Here is a 20,657-nt window from a genome sequence, read left to right as displayed (position 1 = left end):
ATGAGACTCATCACTTGCCGAGCCGAAATCAACCCCGCAAGTTAGATTAGCTCGATCTCTCCACACCAAGCGGCTCCAACAGCCGTCCGACCCACCCTGCCCCAAGACCCCGCGTCGCGAGCCGCTCAACGGTGAGATCACGAGAGCACGACCCTCAAAGCGAACGAGCGGTCCGGAACCCATCATCATTTAATGGAGGGCCCTGGTTCCTTCTTTTTTCCGTCGGTCAGCAGCTACTAGTGAAGGAAGCGAGGGGTAGGGTTGCAGCAGCCTCGCATACCACCACACTCGGCACCATCCTCCTCTTCTTCCCTCCCCCTAGGGTTTCCTCAGATCTTCCCGAGAATGGGGTCTTCTCTCCCGCCCAGGGAAGCTAATCTTTTCAAGGTCATCGTGGTAAGTGCCCTCTCTCGCTATCCCGCTCGATCGCCGGCAGTTCCGGTTCATCCGGTGTTTGTGTTCTTTTTCCTCATCCGACCCGTTTCTTGTATTGGATTTTTCGGAGCCAGTGCTTGTGGTGATTTCGATGATGGTCTGGTCATGTCGTTGCTGAAATCGGCGGTTCTTTACGTTTTCTTGTTCTGCACCACTCCGTCACGCATATTTTCGGAACCAGGAATTGACGGGATTAGGTTTTAGCTGATCGCTTCGAGATGGATGGGATGACGTTACATCACTCCGCGAAGTCATTGATGTTACAGAATTTGATGGAATTCTCTATTGCCTGACAAAATTTGTACCTATGTTTGGATGTTTGCTTCTCCATTTTCGTGTTTAGGACTACCTTCAGCTGATTATTTCAGAATTAGGTAGGTTTTGGAGCGAAGGGTTCTTTGCTTTTGGCTCTGAATTTTTCATGACCCAAAAGCAAACGTAGTACAAGATTATCATCTTAGTACCAGTGGCAGCTTTATGTCACCAGATCTTTCAACGTTTGTCTGAATAATTATTGTGCACCTTTTGTACAAATAATTTGTATGAGTTAAGCGAAATAAAAAAGGCTTTCCGTTTCAAACTAGCAACTTGTCAACTAGTACTGCCGTTGAATGCGTGCAAAATTCAGTAAGCTCGACTTTGTTAACATTTTTGTTTCAGACATACATTTGCTGGTTTTTGCAATCCATGGGCTGCTATCTTCTAGCTAATCCTATTTGGTCGTCTATATTAGAATCAAAGATTCATGATTTCATATAAAATTTATTTTTTAAAAAATATATACGCCAAGACATGTTTGTTGTTGACATGCTTTCAAGTGTATTATGCTATATTTGTTAAACCAAGTGGGACCGGTCTGGAACTATTTCTTGAATGAACTTCAGAATCCCCATCATCATTCAGTTGGGGTATCCTTGTCAGTTATTCTGCATACAAGCATGGATGTATTAGACAACTCCGTACAAGTATAACCCGAATTGGCAAGAAGCGAAATAGCATATGATGCAGGAAATCCTTTTTTGAAAAAGACATATGTAGTTGGCACTGACTACAATTTGAAACCTTTTGGTATATGTGAGAGTGACAGACCAATATGTACTTGATAAAGAGTTCCAAGATTTAGCACTTATATAGGCTACACTGGTTATAATTGTACATAGTGATGCAGCATTATTACCCATTAGGATGTATCCTTTCAGAGATTAGTTCCCAACAAGTTTGCCATTCTTCAAATTTAAGAAGGTAATACCACATGTAGCAGGGCAATATAATGAAAGCTAACAGATCCAGTGTCTGGTCTTTGTTGAAATTAGTTACTTGCCTTCTAGGCATCAGCAACACTAGTCCTTTTGGCAGACGTAACAAATTTATGTGCCAGAGCTTTTTCTGTACTAGCATGAAGTTTTTAGAATGTTGCACTGACTGACCCATTATATTCTTCATTCATTCGTCACCTATGAAATCCTAATCAGCTACTTGGGTATTGCAAATTTCAAGTCTAATGTCTTTTTATAAATAGTGTAATAGGTATTTTTTTTTGAGAAAGTGTTGGAAGAATTTGTTTGAGTTATTGCATGTTTTCATCTATTATCTGCATAAATAATTAAATAAATTATTTGTTATTTGAACAATCACTGGAAGAATTTGTCTTATTAAAAAAAGTTCTAGAAGGCATTAGCTTGACATTTTTCAACTTTGCCACCTTTGTATGGTTTCTCAACATCAAGCTAAAGCAAACATTTTCTTTTTTCTTCAGAAATCATATGAGACCAAACAGTATAAAAAGGGACTAAAGTCTGCAGATTCTATCTTGAAGAAGTTTCCTGAACATGGAGGTAGGTTTGTGAGAGGTCTCAGTGCCTTGCCTCTTTTCTGTATTCTCACTAACTTGTTTTAGTATGATTGTTGGCTGATGTCATGTTTCTACTGCCGCTAGAAACCTTGTCCATGAAGGGATTAACATTGAATTGCATGGACCGGAAATCAGAAGCATATGATCTTGTTCGTCGTGGTCTTAAGGTTAGCCAGTAATTTGCACAAAAAGAAAAAAAAAAAGTTGCTTTCTACTTTATATAAACTTTGTGTTGTGCTGATTTCTACCTTTTGCAGAATGACCTTAAAAGTCATGTGTGCTGGCATGTTTATGGTCTACTCTATCGGTCAGACAGAGAATATAGAGAAGCAATTAAGTGCTACAGAAATGCTTTGAAGATTGATCCTGATAATATTGAAATTTTGCGTGATTTATCATTGTTACAGGTTGGTATGGAAGTGCCAACTCTCTGTTGAAATTACTTTTAGATTTTTTTTGAAAATGAAATTAAAGTTGTCTTCTGCTTTTTGCTACTGAATGTGGTTAGCTGTGGTGAAATTTACGGGTGTATAGATCTTAGAACTCAGAGGCATTGGTCATGCTTTTCAGTTATTCGGTCCTTTGATCCTGTTGTGGGTCATTATGTTGTCTGATGATTTGAATCATCTTTAGCCTGGTACAGTTGATGAAAAAACAAGAAGCTATGATTCCAATCATTTGGGATTGGCACTCAAGTAGAACTACTTTTTTTCCTCCTTGATTAAGATTTTGGTGGTAATATCATTTTTAACTAAGAACCATCAAAAGCTTCCCTTTTTGGTTTAATAAGTGTTTCTAGGAGTCCTTGTACCACTAATCTTAATTTAGTTCCATCATCTAACTGATACATTTGCATGCCACAAGTTCTTCATTGTACCCTTAATCGGAATTATCCCTAATTTTTCAAGAATGCAAAGCATTTCTTATCCAAAATATAGGGTGCAGATTAAAATGTATATACAAGTAATTTTAGGTGTAGACTCAATTGAGCACAGATGTCTTAATGCTAAGTCAAGGTTTCATTGAGGTTTGAGCATTACTTGCAGTTCAATCATCAAGGAAGTTTGTCGAGAAAACTGGATAGTGAAAATGTTGTGAGTGGCTAAATTGTTTTGTCAGAACTATAAAGACCAATTTTCAACATTACATCATTAAGAATCAGCACTTTGGACGCTGATACAAGACATATATTGTCAAATGATATTTTCTTTACAAGTTTTAAAGTTGTAGTTCTGCACAAACTTGGTAATTGATGCTGAAGCATGTTGGTTCCGTAAGAATGGATCAGTAAGGCCAGCAATGAAGTCTTACACAAAGCCATATTTATTGCACCATTAATTCTTTCTCAATTTTCATCCATTAAATCTTGAGGACATGATTCAAGATTGATGTTGGAGATTGCAAATTTCATGGAGATTTAGGATCACCATATTTTTTGTTCTGAAATATTTTAGGTGATTCTATGCTTTCTGGCTATTTTGATTGTTAAAATGGTTTAAAACACAACTGCAAGTAGGCAATGGAAGGAAGTGAACCTGATTGGGAAGGAAGGAAGTGAACCTGATCTCGACAGTTTGGCAATGGAAGGGATGGTAGATCATCTTAACCTAAGGGACTTATCTTCTGAAGCGCACGTAGAATGTTCTAGAGATGGATAATAGCAGCAACAATAGCTACTCCGACCAGGTTGTGGTTGGGCATGCAGGTGGAGGGAGTGAGATCTAAGTCTATAGAGGGGAAGGCAAGGTAGAGAAGGCTGAAAAGGGTCTGGAGTTCCTTTCCTTTTCTGTTATTAGGTGATGTTAACAGCAACGGCTTGACATTATCAAAACCTATACATAAATATTTCTGGTCACGATTGTTACATAAGAATCTGTTTATGAATAATGCGTGATTTGTCATTTATACCATCACATAAAAAATTTTAGTTCAAGAAATGTTTGGGTGCCTCTTTAAATTTCATGGGTACTTGATGCCCAGAACTGATCATCCTCTGTTGGTTTGTACTGATTGTTTGGTGGTTTCAGTTTGTTAATTAAGAAGAGAGCTTTCCATGTTTTAATTTTCATGTTAATGTGAATTAAGCTTAAATTGTTGTGTTTTTGTAATGTTTTTACTTATGTTTTGTTATTTCTTAAAAATGTTGTTTTGTCTTTTTCTTTTCATGTTACTTGGATTCTCTTGGCTAATTGATGTCATAAATGTTTTATTCAAGTTTAACTAAAATTTGTGTATGAAACAGTAATACATGCTTTTTTGCAGGTACAGATGCGGGACCTGATAGGGTTTGTTGAAACGAGACAGCAACTTCTGGCATTGAAGCCAAACCACCGGATGAACTGGATTGGCTTTGCTGTTGCTCACCACTTGAATTCCAAGTAAGTTTTATTTCATTCGGAAAATTATTCCAATAATTCACGAATGCCCATCAATTTTTTTACTATAAATATATCAATAAAATTTCACAAAAATTGGAAGTCTTCTGTTTCATAGGATAGTAAATTACATTTAAACACATTTGTCCCTTCTATTTGGAATTTGGTGAGACTTGAGAGAACTATATTCTTTGGTAGTTTGGTTCAATCAGAACATAGTATGTTAACCTTTTCTAGGAATTGATGGTTAGGATAGCATTTTAATATGGATGATACGCGTATGATCTAATATCCATTGCATGGTACAGAATCATGGAGATTGATATTCATAGCAGTACTATATGGAGAATACACAAATTCCCTGATATACATTGCATGATACGGAAGCACTGAGATCAATATTAAAGCATTATTATAAAAATGGCACTGGAGAACCAACAAACATCTGCAATTAAATGAGAAACTTGACCATATTGATGGGATATTGTCTCCATGCTCATCTTTGAATTTTGCATGATAGGTTTTCGGCTAGTTATTTTGATTGCATTGCTGCTGGTAAATTCAAATTTCTAAACTTAATGAGATATTAAGGTTCCGGTTTTTGGTACTTCCATAAAACCACACAACGGCTTACTTCTTGTGGTGTCCTTTATCATTGGGGGAACCAGCATGACGATGACAGGTCATTCAAATTCCATGTTTGTGTGCAAGCTAGCTCCAAAAGGACTTGTAAAGGAATGTTTGTTCTAAGCTAGCAAAATTATAATGGAACATAGGTGGATAAATTGTTGGAAGTTGATATTAGTAATTTTGATACTTAATAATCTCTAATAAGTTCTCTTAGTATTAAAAGTTTAAAACATAATCTTTTTGTTACTTATCCTTGATTTCTGTATCTGATAGTGCTTCAAAGGCAATTGATATTCTAGAAGCTTATGAAGGAACACTAGAAGATGATTATCCTCCAGAGAGTGAGCGTTATGAACATGGTGAAATGCTCTTGTATAAGGTATACATAATGTTTATAAATGTAACTTCAAGCCATTAGTGTATTTTTTCTTTTTTTTGTTAATTATATTTTTAGAACTAATTATTCTTCCTCTCCAATTTTATGTAGTAACCAAGATTGTAATAACTAGGCTGGTTGTCTCACGTGTCACTATGTGAAGAGTTTGGTTTGGTAATTCTTTTGCATGGGAGGATTTGCAATTATGATCCCCATGCACCGAAAGTTGCCTTCAAATTTTTAGACCAATGATTTAATGAAGTTTCCGTGTTACAATTTTCAAGCTAAAGTAACATTGTGTTGATGGTGATTATGTTACACTATGACATCCTATGGTGATTATAAATGTTTTCCCAGTATTTTTACTCCATACTTTGGTATGTTATAGCTTATTTTTCTTTCTTTGTATGACTAATCAACCTGCTTGATCAGTGCCAAATGGTGGCTCCTACCATTTGTAAGAGTAATTTTTCATGGGAACATATAAAGTGTGTAAAGTATATATATCTTTAAGAGCGGACATTAATTAGTACTGCTTTATGGAACTTGTAGTTTATTTGAAAGATGTATGGTCAAAGGGAACCTTGACGCCTATGGTCACGTGCTAATTGTAAAGCATCTTTATTTTGTGCTATAATGTTTAGACAGAAGGCTTTGTTCTGTCCTGTGAATTATCAGCGGATGAAGTAATACAATTTATGTTGGGTCCTTTTTTTTCTTTCACCATTCATAATTCTTTTGTACTATAATGGATCGGCTTTGTTGGTGAGCATGAGGAAATTTATACAACAGGCATATTTTACAGATTTCATTGTTGGAGGAATGTGGGTTATTTGACAGAGCACTGGAGGAAATGCATAAGAAGGAGGCTAAAATTGTAAGTTTTCACTGTGGCTGATGCAGTTTAGGTTCATGATCGATAGTCTTAGTTGGACAAATCATAGATGGAAAAGTTGGCATATTTTACTTGAAGGCCTTAATAGTCAATATCAGACACCATTTTGGTGCATTAGATCATCTTTTACAGCATATCTGTTACCTGTATGCTTAATGTCTCATCAGGTGGATAAGTTGGCTTTCAAGGAAGAAATGGCTTCTATAGTCTTGAAGCTTGGTCGTTTTGAGGAAGCAGAGAAAATGTACAGGTTCCTGCTTGTTATGAATCCTGATAATTACAGGTAAGTAGTTTGATAATATTCCACTTCATATAAATATGCATTTTTTTATCGTGTATATGTGAATTCAAGGTTCAAAATTGTGTACTAGTAATGCACCAGTCAGGACTCGAATCAGTACTTTATCATCTTGTACGGGTGTATTGAGTGTCGGTATGTCGGTGTGTACCAAGTTTTAAAAAAATCTGAAAAAAACAAAATAACAAACTGACTGATACCAGACCTGTACAGATGGTACAGGCTCTGTACCATGTGTACCAGATGGTATAGGCCCTATACCAGACAGTACAGCCTTGTATGCTCCTATACCAGATTGTATAGGCTCCATACCAGACAGTACAGGCCTTGCATGCTCCTCTACTGACAGAGCAGGCCCTGTACTGGGTGTAGCAGATGCTATAGGCCCTATATCGGACAATACAGCCCCTGTATGGTCCTGTACCAGACATACCACCCAGTTTATCTTGATCTGCATATCGGTAGGTTTACCTTTTTAATTTCCACTATCCTCTTTCTCATTGCTTTTTGTTGTATTTTCATCTCTTTTTCGGTTCCTATTCATTCTTTTAACTGGTCACATCAGTTGATCAAGAATAATTTTGATCAAGATAGTTGGTTCTTCTAAATAAATATTTATCTTGCTTTAAACTGACTGATACCCATTGGAAATGGCTATACCAATAAAATTTATTCTTTGGTGGACAACTGGTTTGACTGACATTAACTAATTTTAGCAAATCTTTAGAAGGTTTTGAGTTCTGAAGTCTCCATAGTCGAGAAGTCTGGAATCAGGGTCAGCCCTTGCCAATACTCTTCCAGCTGCTTGTTCAGCCATCCCTAAAATTTATGCAAATGATATAACATTATGCACATTTGGGTAGCATTTATACTCTGTTGATGTGCTCTTTGAAATAGCCACCACAGATATATTGTCCTTGATAAAATCTTGTCTATGGATAGCTATTTGAAACCATGGCTATATATCTTGTTGGACTCTACTTCTAAACAAAAAATATTTAATCGCCGAGTGACTTCCATTTGTAAATATATAAATCTTGGTCATGATTATCTATTTTTATTACCAAAGCTAGCTATATTGGACTAATATCTGCATCGAGAATAAAATTACTCTCTCAAAATGGGGTGAGATGATTAACAAGACAATCCTGTTGCTTAGACAGAAGTATTGGAATTTCCATAAGCATTTTGCAGTCATTTCGCTAGGGGTAGCAATGAATTTACAGTTCTTTGTTCTAAACTTACTCAATGTGGTTGATTGCTATATTTCGTGTTTTCTGTTTCTTGGCCATTTTCTTTCTTGCCTGATAAGGTGTCTTTTTCTCTCTTTCTTCCTTGAATTGAAAAAGAAAAAGGGTGCGGGGGATGACTGGGTGGAGGGGGGGATCTTTATCGATTAACTTCGTTCATTGTTGTGCATCAAGAGTTGTTTCATATGCAGTTTAATTTTAAATGTCTTTGGCTTTTTGGTTATGTTTTATCCCTTTCTTAATACAAACTGTCAACACATTTTGGAGGATTTGAACTTTGTTCATTATTGTTGCTTACTTTTGAACAGGTACTTTATTGGCCTGCAAAAATGTCTTGGACTATATTCTGATAAAGGTGAATATATGTCTGATGAAATTGAAAGATTAGATGCCTTGTATATGTCACTTAGGGATCAATACAGTTGGTCTTCTGCTGTCAAGGTAAGATAAAACTTCGTTCGTTGCTTGACCATGATGCTGCTCTATGTTCTGTTATTCTTTCCAGTTACACTGCTATAATTATTGGTAGGAATGAGAAAGATCTAGCCTTTCTCTTGTTGCAAGAAATTAGCAACATGCCTGTTAGAATGTATTGGTTCTTTTGAAACAAATTGAATGTTGATTGCGCATAGATATACTCTACAATAAAACCTTTTTCTTCTTGATTGTGTTAATGCCATCATGCTCTATTTGCTGATTAGTTATGCAAGCTTCTTAATCTTTATGAAAAAATATATTTTAATTGTATTATTTATTGCTGTGTCATCTTTTTGGCTCAGCGAATACCACTTGATTTTCTAGAAGGGGACAAGTTTCAGGAAGCGGTGGATAACTATGTCAGGCCTTTATTAACTAAGGTGGGAAGAACTCTGTTACCATATAATTTGTTGTGGATCTTGTGCTATAACATATTCTGTTCCGTTATGGGTCATGTTGTCTCTTATTTTTTTTGTACTTTTTTTATTATTATCTTCAAATTAGGTATATAATGGATAACCATAGCTAACATTTGTCACCTATATTCATTAGGGTGTCCCCTCATTGTTCTCTGATCTTAGTCCGTTGTATGACCACATCGGAAAGGTATGCAGAATCACTTCAAAAATGATTATGCAATTTTTTTCCTCCCAAATTCTGTATTTTTTAAAGTCAAAAGTTGACATGATCATTGAGTAGTTGAATCCCTTTTGCAGGCATCTATTCTTGAACAATTATTTCTTCACTTGGAAGACTCAATTAGGTCAACAGGAAGCTTTCCTGGAAGGTAAAATTGAGACCAAATTTTTTCTCCCTTTATATTTTGCATATTTGTGAATTATGTTAATTATAATGTGGGAAAAATAGTAGAGCACACTGTATTGGTGTAACATTTGTACAATTTATCAAGCAAAGGGCGTTGACACTTTTATCTGCTTGTATTTATATTTTTTTTCTCTAGGTGAAAATGTATGACTGAAAACAATTTTCTCCAGAGCACTTACTGGATGTGTGTGTGTGTGTATGTGTATGTTTATGTATATCTATATGTATATGTATATGTATATCTATATATATATATATATATATATATATACATATATATATTTATATAGTATGTACAGTATGTTTCAGTGACTTGAATTTTGGTTAAGTAGAGAGATTGTTTCAGTGATTTGAATCTTATCAATTATTGAAGATTATATCAAAAAGTGGGTTTAACTAGCTATGGTGTAAAGGAGCTGGCTGGTTCAACTCGGGACAACTTGGGAATTGGCATTAGATTCATTTTGTCATTTCAAACTTTAATTCTTGCATACGCAGACCCTTTTGAGACTTCTTAATACATAATGTAAAAAGTAACAAGATAAAGGTTTTGACCAAAAATGTAAACCACTTTGCATCAAATTGAAATGACTGGGCACATGCACATGATTATGAGGTTTTGACATCATATTATCCTCTTCATTTAACAGTTATATTCCCTTTCAGAGGTTATAGAGATGTGAATCAACTAAAGGCGCAAATTTGCAATGCATTTTGTTAGACCATCTCATTGTAGAAACTAGATGGTGAGGAGCCTTATTTGAGTGACTCATTCATATGGAAGTAGAGCACTATCATCAGTTGATGGCGTCTTTTTTCATATATACTGAATATTGCATTGGCTTTTCGACCTTTGAAATCATCACTTTTCAGCCAACTAGAAGCATGTGTCTTCCAAACAATGGTCTGTACCTTCAAAATGGCTGCTAAACTTTCTGTTTAACATGCATGCTTTTGATGTAAAGTGCTTCTTGATAACAACATTTGTGAATCCTGTTTCTAAGGATTTAAAAAAATTTCAGTTCAAAAAAGGAGCCTCCTTCGACACTCATGTGGACATTGTTTTTGCTATCCCAGGTTTGTATTTGGTGTATCTTTTTATGAATTTAGAATTATTTTGTGTTATATATGCCAAGATTTTTGCTTCTGTTGTGGTGCAGCACTATGACAGACTAGGCCAGTATGATCTTGCTCTAGCTAAAATTGATGAAGCTATCGAACACACTCCAACAGTGATTGATTTGTACTCCATTAAGGTTTGTGTCATAAGTCAATGATATTAAACTTGGGGACCTAGTATTTGATTGTTACTTGTATTTCTATTTTAGCAGTGTGAAGTTTGTCATATGCAAAATCTTAATTGGTTATGTTTGTTTGGATTTCTGAAGATACAAAAACTGTTCGGTAGAAGTTAAAAGTTAAAACCCTTCCATATTTTATGTCCTGCTTATTTCTTGTATAATAAAGGAGGGTGGCAATTTATTTTGTTCAGAAAATTATGATGCACTTTTCTAAATTTCTGTTATTAATCATTGAAATCAAGATTTTCTTGAGTTTCAAGCTTTATATCTTCAGAGTTAAAGGTTATAATTATACATGATAATATATAACCCTGTTCCTCAAATGCAGGTGCAGATCTATGTTTTCTAAATACAATTTGATAATATGATTTTTCATGGTGTCAAGTTAAAAGAATTAAACATTAGATATAACACATAGCAAATAAGAATTACAACTAGGAACCCATGAATCTATTATTACAGTTGTTAACTAACTAGATGATGATGAATTCTGAACAGTAGAAATGAGAAAAGTGCAAAATGATTATTGATTGGCACCTTAACTATAGAGTCTTCTCTAGATGTCATGTAAGATATGCCTTTATGAAAACACTTGGTATCTGCAACAAATGTAAAATCTATCAAAAGCTTGTGCATATCAGATTGTTTTTGATTAAGTTTTGAGAGCAAAAGTCTTGAACGCTAGAACCCTGTCTCTAAGATTAGCACATCCCCATCTTAGTTTTCCAGATTGTTAACCAGGGTACCAGTGGACCTGGCTGAAAACCTTCATAATTTTGAGTATTGACAACGTACTTTACGTGCACCTTCTACTTGATTGGTTAGCCATGATGATGCTGGAAACAGTGTTGGATGAAGACTTCATAATTTGGCCCTGTACGAAGAAAGATGGTCTGGAAGTGGTTTTATGAGGAAATTTTTATGATTCTCCAAGTCCAGATGTAGTTATAATGGAAGACATTTCAGAAGGCAACAACAACAACAATAAAGCCATAAAGTCCTAACATCTTGGGGTGGCAAAAGTTAGAAAACTTGCATGAAAGGTGGTCTACATGTATAGTTTGTTAAGACCTGGCCATGTGAGGACAGCATTTTTAGGATGCAGTATCATGGGGCGATTAAAGTTTCTTCTCAGCGAGATGTGATCAGACCTTATCAGGAAAGGGGTCTCATTTTGATGTCTGCAGTGTTCACACCAGTATCTGTGCTTGTTAGGAAATGGAGATCAATATGGCACAATTGGACCATGTAAGACTCCTACCAAGCTACTTCATGCGTCTTGAAGCCTCTGACTTCATTTGTTCTAGTAGTATGGGACACACAGTAATCTGTGTTAGGGTGATATTTATTTTGACATCAGATATTTATTTTGGCTGAGGCTTCATGTTATGATTAATATTTGAGCATCTTAAATTTCTTTGAGAAGTGCCCTCCAGATCGACAATTGTTCTTGTTGTTAATTCTAAGCAAACCTCTGTAATCAGTGGACTGAATTCCTTTGTTAAAATTTTGAAATAATAAATTGTCATGTATTCATTTACGGCATTAACATACTCTCTGCTGATACAGGGCAGAATATTAGAACATGCAGGTGATTTGCCTGCTGCTGCTGCCTTGGCAGATGAAGCTAGGTCAATGGATCTTGCTGATCGTTACTTAAATAGTGAGTGTGTTATGCGTATGCTTCAAGCTGATCAGGTATTACTGTCAAAAATGGATGTTCAATGTCCCGAATGATATTCTTGTTTGGATCAATTTTTGCTTTTGCACACGGAAATAATATTTTTTATGCATTGATTGATGAAGGTTGGATTAGCAGAGAAGACAGCTGTTTTGTTCACCAAGGATGGTGATCAGCACAATAATCTTCATGACATGCAGTGCATGTGGTATATATGTTTGAATTTCTTATCTCATTCTTTACTATTTGCTTGAAGAATCTGGCATATGTACTGGCACCTTTTTTTTTCACTCTATGTGTGTGTGTCTTGTGTAAGGTATGAACTTGCTTCTGGTGAAAGTTACTTTCGTCAAGGTGATCTAGGACATGCACTCAAAAATTTCTTAGCTGTTGAGAAGCATTATTCAGACATGACAGAGGATCAATTTGACTTCCATTCTTACTGTCTGCGTAAAATGACTCTACGAGCTTATGTATCGATGCTGAAGTTTCAAAATCAGTTGCATTCACATGAGTATTTCCATAAAGCTGCAGCAGGTGCTATAAGGTGAAGTTTCCATTTTGATATTTTCAGATGTTTATTTGACAAGGTTCTTCATTGCAGTGTGTTTTTTCACAGTTTGACTTGTTCAAGTGTTGCCGTATTATTTTTAAATATACTTCACACCTTATTAGTTTATAGTTACAATCAAAACTTAAACTATGACAAGATAGACAAATTTTTTATCATTTATACCTGATAATTTTTCACCTAATTGAAGAAGTTTGACGATGAAATGAATAATATTTTTCTTCTTGGTACTCTACATCATGATCTGAAAAAACTTTGAAGAAGGATTAATAGCCAGATTTCCATAAAAGCATTTAATTCTTATGTTCTTCATTATTCTCTTCAGCTTAATTATGGGTGCATCATCAACTACTGAAAATTAGTTTTAGTGCATAAAAAGGAAATATAGGTGATTGTTAACTTATTTTGAAGAAAACAAAATAACATCTTTGACTATCATGCAGAAATTGACCACCAGAACCAGAAAGTATTTGAATTCTAAACTTTTGAGGCCTCAAAAAACTGATCCTCCCATCTGCACTGCTTGATCTGGATGCTGTCAATACTGATGGGGTTTAATAATCAGCCTTGTTTTAACATTAGCTATAGGTATCGAGATCTTTTCTGACTGTATCGCCCCAGGTCTTAGGGCAAATACATTTGCCGCTTTGGCATGGTATCTTGTCCTTAGTGGTTCCATCAACATAATTGTCTTTTCTTATGCCATAAGCTTTCTGGACTATCAACATGAAACACTTCATCCTTGCCATAACCAGAGTTGGTCCATATTAACATGTTAAGCAAATCATTAGGTATTTGTTTTTGTTTTCGTTTTTGTGTATGTGTGTTGGGGAAGCAGGAGGGAAGAGAGAGAGAGAGAGAGAGAGAGAGAGAGAGGTGGTTTGAGGGGGTGTTGAGGTGTGACCTATGATTCTTTGATCACAGAAAAATTAGATGGCAAAACAGAAGATATTATTTCCTCACTAAATAGATCTGCTGAGGGATGCTCTCATAACACATATGCTCAGCTGACTGTTTAACTAGGAATCTGCTAATGTTGTATACAGGATTTTACCTTGAAAAACAGTTATGTAAGTACTTTCTTTTTGCTTGGAATTTTAATTGATTCAACTCTTGAAAAAAATGACATTGAATGTGACCTTTTAAGTGCAGATGCTACATGAAGTTGTACGATTCTCCATCAAAATTGATGACAGAGGAAAGTGATGAGATGTCAAAGTTGCCTCCTTCACAGAGGAAGAAAATGAGACAAAAACAGAAAAAGGCGGAAGCTCGTGCCAAGAAAGTAATCTTGCTAGTAGTTTGTAGTCATAGATGTTGTTCTGTTGGGATGTTTTCCTTGAAAATTCTCTTTGATATTCCACAGGAAGCTGAAGAAAGAAATGAGGAGGAAACAACTTCTTCTGGCATGTCTAAATCCGGCAGGCGGCCAAATGTCAGACTTGTTGATTTAGATCCTCATGGGGAAAAGCTCATGCAGGTTCCTTAATTCAAACAATTATTGTTCATCTGAATTCTTTTTTCTTTTGGCTTTGCAATGCAACTGCTTACTGGTGTTCTCACTAGGTAGTTTAGAATGGATCTTCCAAGAAAATCTGCATTGGTTTTTATGATACTGCTTAAACAACTAACTGAAGTTATGCTTTCTAAGCAGGTCGAAGATCCACTATTGGAAGCTACAAAATATTTGAAATTGCTTCAGAGCAACTCTGCTAATTCATTGGAAACTCATATTCTTTCTTTTGAAGCAAACATGAGAAAACAGAAGATTTTGTTAGCATTTCAGGTAAATTTATAGTTAATGCAGTTCTTTAATATCTCACTTACTGCTTAAAATGTTATTATGCTTGAATTACTGTATAAAACATTGTTCTCACAAATGAGCTGTTCCAAATATGATATATGTTTATCTACTTACTACCAACCAGGCAGCAAGCCTTTCTTAATAGGGTTTGTTCAGCATGTGAATTAAGAATGTCTCCACAACTTATGAAAGAGTAATTTGTAGTCACCCTCCATGCTTGATATCGCAAATAAGATTTCAGATATAGTCAAGAAGAATGGATGAAATAAAGAGTTTTGCTTGCTACCCAGAATTCTGTTCATGAAATAAATCTAGAATTCTGTGGTTAAAGCTAAAAACAAGCAAAGGAAACTGTAATTTTCTTAATTGGGTCCAAACAAGTTTAATATGTATGCCTGCTACCCATACATTGTTAGTACTTCTAACCAAGGTTCGCCGTACCGTACCGTACCGGCGTTTCGACCCGCGCTCGGTACGGTACGGTACGGGTGTACCGAGCACTGTAGCAGTGTTACAGTGCTACAGTACTGCTACAGTACCGGAACGGTAAGAGGCGGTCCGCGTACCGAAAGTCTGTCGGACCGGTACGTACCGCCCGTACCGGGCGGTACTGTTCGGTACGGCAAACCATGCTTCTAACATCTTATGTGATCTTAAATTGAACTTTATGCCAGATGTTGTATATTCACGTTGCAAAGATTGTTCTTTGATCTCCACCTTTATTGTTCTGACTTCAAAATTTCAATTCTTCAGGCTGTTAAGCAGCTGATTAAATTGAATGAGAATGATCCAGATAGTCATCGATGTTTGGTATGTCTTGTCAACTAGCAGATTTTCTTAATTTAACTTTTGCTTCTAAACTGTCACTTGTCCTAATTAAAATGAAAAGGAACATATTCAAATTAGAAGCACTGATGACTGATTTGTCTACATCTTTGTATAGTGTTTATAGTCTTATAATCTTTATGGATTTCAATCATTTTTATTTCAGTTAGCCGAAATATTTTATTTACATTTAACTATGGTCTTGATTATAGCCTTTGCTTGTGTTCATATTGGTCAGGTTCTCATTTTCTGTGACAATCAGTTAGCATACTTTAATATTTGAAGGAACTACACATTGACCTTAGAAAGGGATAAACTAGCAAAAAAGTTCTAATTTCAGAGAATGCAAGTTTTCACTGAAAACTGTAGGTTTGATGTTGTGGTAATAGAATGGTGGTGCAATTTTCTTGTGGAGGTTGCTTGAATTTGAGAGGCAATCACTACCAAATTTGAGCTGTGTTTATAACATGATTGAGTTTTTGGCTATGTCGAGTCTTTGTTGAGACATCCGAGTTGGTTAGTGCATTATTGCACAAAATATTCAAGGCCACATGTGAGCGTCATGTACATCATTTAATGTAATGAAAACATATTCTAATTTTTGTTAAAAAAAAGTTTTTGGCTATGACTTTAGTCATTAAACATTTGATACAAGTATTAACAAGTGATTTGGTTCTTTTCAGCTTGTTTTCTGTAGTGATGATAATAGGACCTGACTGCCCATAGGCAACACACATGTGGCCCATGGGTTGAGCATGGGACTATATTTTTCTAAACCTGGATCTGCATCCAGATCCAGGTCTGATCAGAACTTAGCTATTTTACTCAATACTCCGTGCATACGTTTATTTCTAAACCTGTGCAACATATATCTTGTGATGTCAATGATGTCTTTGCTTTTTTTCATCTGTTTGCTTGAAGATTTGGGTGGTCTTTAAATTTCTATTTTTTATAAATTAATTCGTTTTTGTAACATGGAATTTTAATTATATATATTAATATTAATATAGCAGTTTTTTTTTTTCACGACACCTGAACACATCTTGGACCTGTGCTCAACCTTGGCTGATTCAGACTTGATTTCCTGTTACCAGAACCCAGCAACTAAAGATAGAAACAAGCCTGATAATCATGTTTCTGTATATTATTTTTGACTTCTATAATTTTTCTGAGATCAAGTTATCTTGAGTGACTATTCACCTGATGACTCATGAAAATTGGAAGTTAACTAATTTTCTAAGGTAGGATGATTGATAATCCAATCACAAAGATAAACCCTTTTCTTGTGTCTTCCTATTGCCTTGCTTGATTGTCTATTAATCTAAGCCTCCTATGCTTTGTACACCGTCTAGGATGCTTGTAACATTAAGGTGTGCTATGTTTCCTCACACCTTGTGGATCCCATTCTTCATGTTTGTTTCCTGCATGCTCTGTTGCTTTTCCAAACTTGTTTCTTCTATTTTTTGTTCATAAAAGTAACACTAATCAGAAATTTGTCCTAAGACATCGTATGCTAATTGTTCTATAAATCTTAAAAGTACTTAACAAGAATCCTAATATCACTTTTACATCTGGAGTTCCTGTCATAATGTATGGAGCGGGATCAAGCACATTGATCACACCTGAAGAAAACTCTAGGTGTGTAATCCTATCTGGCCTATATTCCTGATTTTTATAATGCAAGCCTTTCGGCGAGGACTGCTTAGTGCAAGAATTTTAGATGAACATGATATACACTAATCACTTCACATCTGAATTATGGGTTTGGCATCTCAATGGTGGAACGGATGAAGCTGCTATTCTTGTTGCAAATTTCAGTAGCAGAAGCAATGCTGGAGAGATAATTTGAAGACAAAAGTGGAAGGAAAAAGGTGGGGCATGGGAATCATGATTAATTTCATAGTGCTATATAACCTGTGGGCACGTACCCTGTACAAGGGACTAGAAGATCAGCTACAAGTGATTGTAAATTAGAACCAGAAACAACTATAATATGTGCCAAGATTGGATGGGGTCAGACCGAGGCATTCCTGAATGTATATTATGACCCTCAAGGACAGTTTATATCAGAATGTGTGTTGCAGAAACTTCTTCGTTGTTTGATTTGGAATCTAAACACCTAAAAAAGAGGATCCAATTTTGTCCACTGTTGATCACATCATAGCATCAGACATCTTATGTGGTTCTGACATATGCAAGAAAGCTTTGTTTCTATTTCTTTTTTATATAGACATATATCAGATAAACATGAAGCATAAATGGCCTTCAACCTCCTTGTTCACCACTTACAGTTTTACCTTTGTAATCTAAAACTTTTAGCATCTGTTTTGGGCCTTTTTGCCCGGTAGATTGTCACGGTTATTATTTTTGGTAGATTGATCCTGTGTACCATTTCACAGATAAAGTTCTTTCACAAAATTAGCAGCTTTACTTCACCAGTTTCAGACTCAGAGAAGCTCGTTTGGAATGTATTAGAAGCAGAACGACCACAGATAAGGTTGTTGATGTCTGTTTTACACTCAAATTCACATTGTTCTTGAAGTTGTTGATAGGTTTCTGGTTCTCATCTCTTGCAGTCAGTTGAATGGAAAGTCACTAATTGAAGCTAACGAATCTTTCCTTGAGAAGCACAAAGGTTTCTAAATCATTCCTCTTAGTGTGGATCACAAATTGTAATATTGTTAATATCATTTCTTTGATGTTCCAGATTCCTTAATCCATAGAGCAGCTGCTGCTGAAATGCTGTATGTTCTCGAGCCAGAGAAGAAGCTGGAGGCAATTAAATTAATTGAAGATTCAAAAAACAACATAGCAGTGGGGTAAAAATGCTCAAAACTTGTTAATGATTTATATACTTGATGTCACTGCAATTATGGGAGCAACTTTGATATGTTGCTGGATTTTTAAGCAGAAATGGGGCACTCGGTCCGGTCAGCGTATGGAAACTCCCAGACTGTATTACCGTCCACAGATTGCTTGAGACAGTGTTTGACGATCAGGGTGCTGCTTCTAGTAAGTACATGAGTATTAGTCAATTAAGCCTTCAACGCATACGAAACTGATAGTCATCTTGGAGTTTGGAATTTTTAGTTTAGTATATACCAAAATATCTTTCTTCCTGATAATTCTGTTCAACTGCAGGTTGGAAAGCACGGTGTGCAGAATACTTTCCATGCTCGACACACTTTGGAGGCTGCAGAAACTCCACTCTTACTTGCACTTTAAATAACAATTTAAAAAATTTGCCAGAAAATGGGGTTGCCGCTGGCCAAGATGACAACCTCGCTGATTCTCATTCCTTGAATGGAGAGTTACATGCATTTAAGGACCTGAAAATTTCATAATATAGTCCGTTCTTTTGTCTAACCCTACAGGTGGAGACAAAAAGCTTAAGAGACAGTCGATAAACTGAGTTTTCTGCACTCATTACAGTGACAATCCTTGATGAAGAGAAAAACGCATGTCCTTGCCGGAGCACTGCATTTTGTTGTCTCATAGCATTACGGATTGCATTATTGGGTTAGGACTCACATCTCGAGCAAATGCTTCTCTCTGGCTTGTTCCAAGATTGTATTGTTAATTATCATCTCATGAAAATGGTGGAAGATTTTCTCTTACGTCACAAGATCAGCTATTTCTTGATTATGAGTTAAGTGGCAAAGATATGAAAGCGGTCAGCTAGCTCTGCAACCAATGTTTTCAAGTAGTTGGCGTATAGTTTCGCATCTGATTATATTTTGTACTCCTTACGGACCATAAATTTTGTGCAATGTGTTTTTATTGAAGTACAAATTGTTTTGGCACAAACGACTCGTGACTCCGTCATTCTCCGACAGATGAATAATGTTGCGTTTTCATATCCGATTGATGATGATAAAGTGATCTTTCCTCGTCTCTCACAAGATCAAGTAATGCTGTGAAGTTGACAGTTTGGTTTCAATCATATTCTTTTACTGTGTCTTGTGTTGTTGTGATTTGTATTTGTATAACGTGTGTCCTCAACCTAACATTAATATCTATGAATATATTTATATATAGAGAGAGAGCGAGAGATTACGGCTCATGCAAATGTCAAGTGGGTCAGTTCACCCTCTTTATGGATCAGCAGAAGCATCTGTTCACGATAGTTCATTGGATTAAAAACTCTGGAGTTCTGATACCTGCTGGAGATGATGAAAACTCACTAAAAATAAACGACGTGATTCTTTGAATCAGGGGATGAACAATCCCCTCTTTTTGTCTGCTGCCAATCCCATGTCTCAAGGCGTATGGCAACGCTGATGACTTGTTTAATCTTACCCAAAGCACGAAGTCATTCATGGACAAGTTTTGGTCGATCGGCTCTCACTTGTTGTGCTTATCTTTAAATCAATGTAGCTTTTCTTTATCTAAATGAAAAGATGCCGATTAGGGATCCGTGTGCCTCTACATTATTGTATCTTCTATGATACATATTTAATGGAAGAGCTCCCTGTTGTCACAGAATCCGTGCATGCACAGGCGCAACGGGAACTCTCGGAATCCTGCGTACAGAATCTAATCTGCATCAAGTCTCATACGTATGCTTCTGTCTCCCATTGACATGTTAGCTTATTATTAATTGACATTTTATCAACAACGTTACGTGCGATTCGTCCAGCCAAACATCGTCACATGTATCCTTTGACTTGCATTGCCGGACAGCTTCGTTTACTAATGCCTATTACGCCGCCAAACGGAACTCACGTATCGACTAAATACGTTGTATGTCTACAAGCAAAGCCTACAATTAGTAATTTATTCGGAAGCAATTTGTAATTCTAAAATAAAAAAAAGAAGTAATTTGAGTTGTGATTACACCATTAATTCGAGCAATCTCAAAAATTGCCACCCTCGCTCGCTGACCTACATTGCTTCCTTGGACTGAAATCAGCATCATCTTCACTTCTTTCCTCTGATCCGTCCTGAGGCCCACGCAAAGGTGGAGGAGATGATGATGACCCTAAAAAGAAAAGAAAAGAAAAGGCTTCGCTAGTCCCAAAGACGATGGCATCCCGTCCATCGGCACGCTGCTACAGTGGAG

At 36.1% G+C, this 20,657-nt stretch overlaps 1 protein-coding gene across 1 annotated transcript; it reads left to right on the top strand.

The window, feature by feature from the left end:
- The first annotated feature begins 233 nt into the window (after positions 1-233).
- LOC135649738 (N-terminal acetyltransferase A complex auxiliary subunit NAA15-like) lies at positions 234-19,402 on the top strand. Its single transcript, XM_065168445.1, has 26 exons — positions 234-396; positions 2,192-2,270; positions 2,372-2,454; positions 2,545-2,694; positions 4,550-4,665; positions 5,566-5,671; positions 6,474-6,545; positions 6,731-6,846; positions 8,420-8,552; positions 8,891-8,968; positions 9,141-9,194; positions 9,305-9,375; positions 10,436-10,490; positions 10,574-10,669; positions 12,284-12,412; positions 12,521-12,603; positions 12,712-12,942; positions 14,119-14,251; positions 14,333-14,446; positions 14,621-14,752; positions 15,524-15,580; positions 17,995-18,092; positions 18,172-18,230; positions 18,303-18,414; positions 18,507-18,607; positions 18,737-19,402. Exons 1-26 carry the CDS (start codon positions 346-348, stop codon positions 18,937-18,939), a joined length of 2,712 nt encoding a protein of 903 aa, XP_065024517.1. The 5' UTR covers positions 234-345; the 3' UTR covers positions 18,940-19,402.
- Positions 19,403-20,657: the final 1,255 nt, after the last annotated feature.

The sequence above is a fragment of the Musa acuminata genome, chromosome BXJ3-9 (assembly GCF_036884655.1).
Source record: "Musa acuminata AAA Group cultivar baxijiao chromosome BXJ3-9, Cavendish_Baxijiao_AAA, whole genome shotgun sequence".
Taxonomy (NCBI): Eukaryota; Viridiplantae; Streptophyta; class Magnoliopsida; order Zingiberales; family Musaceae; genus Musa; species Musa acuminata.
This window is presented reverse-complemented; position numbering and strand designations above follow the sequence as displayed.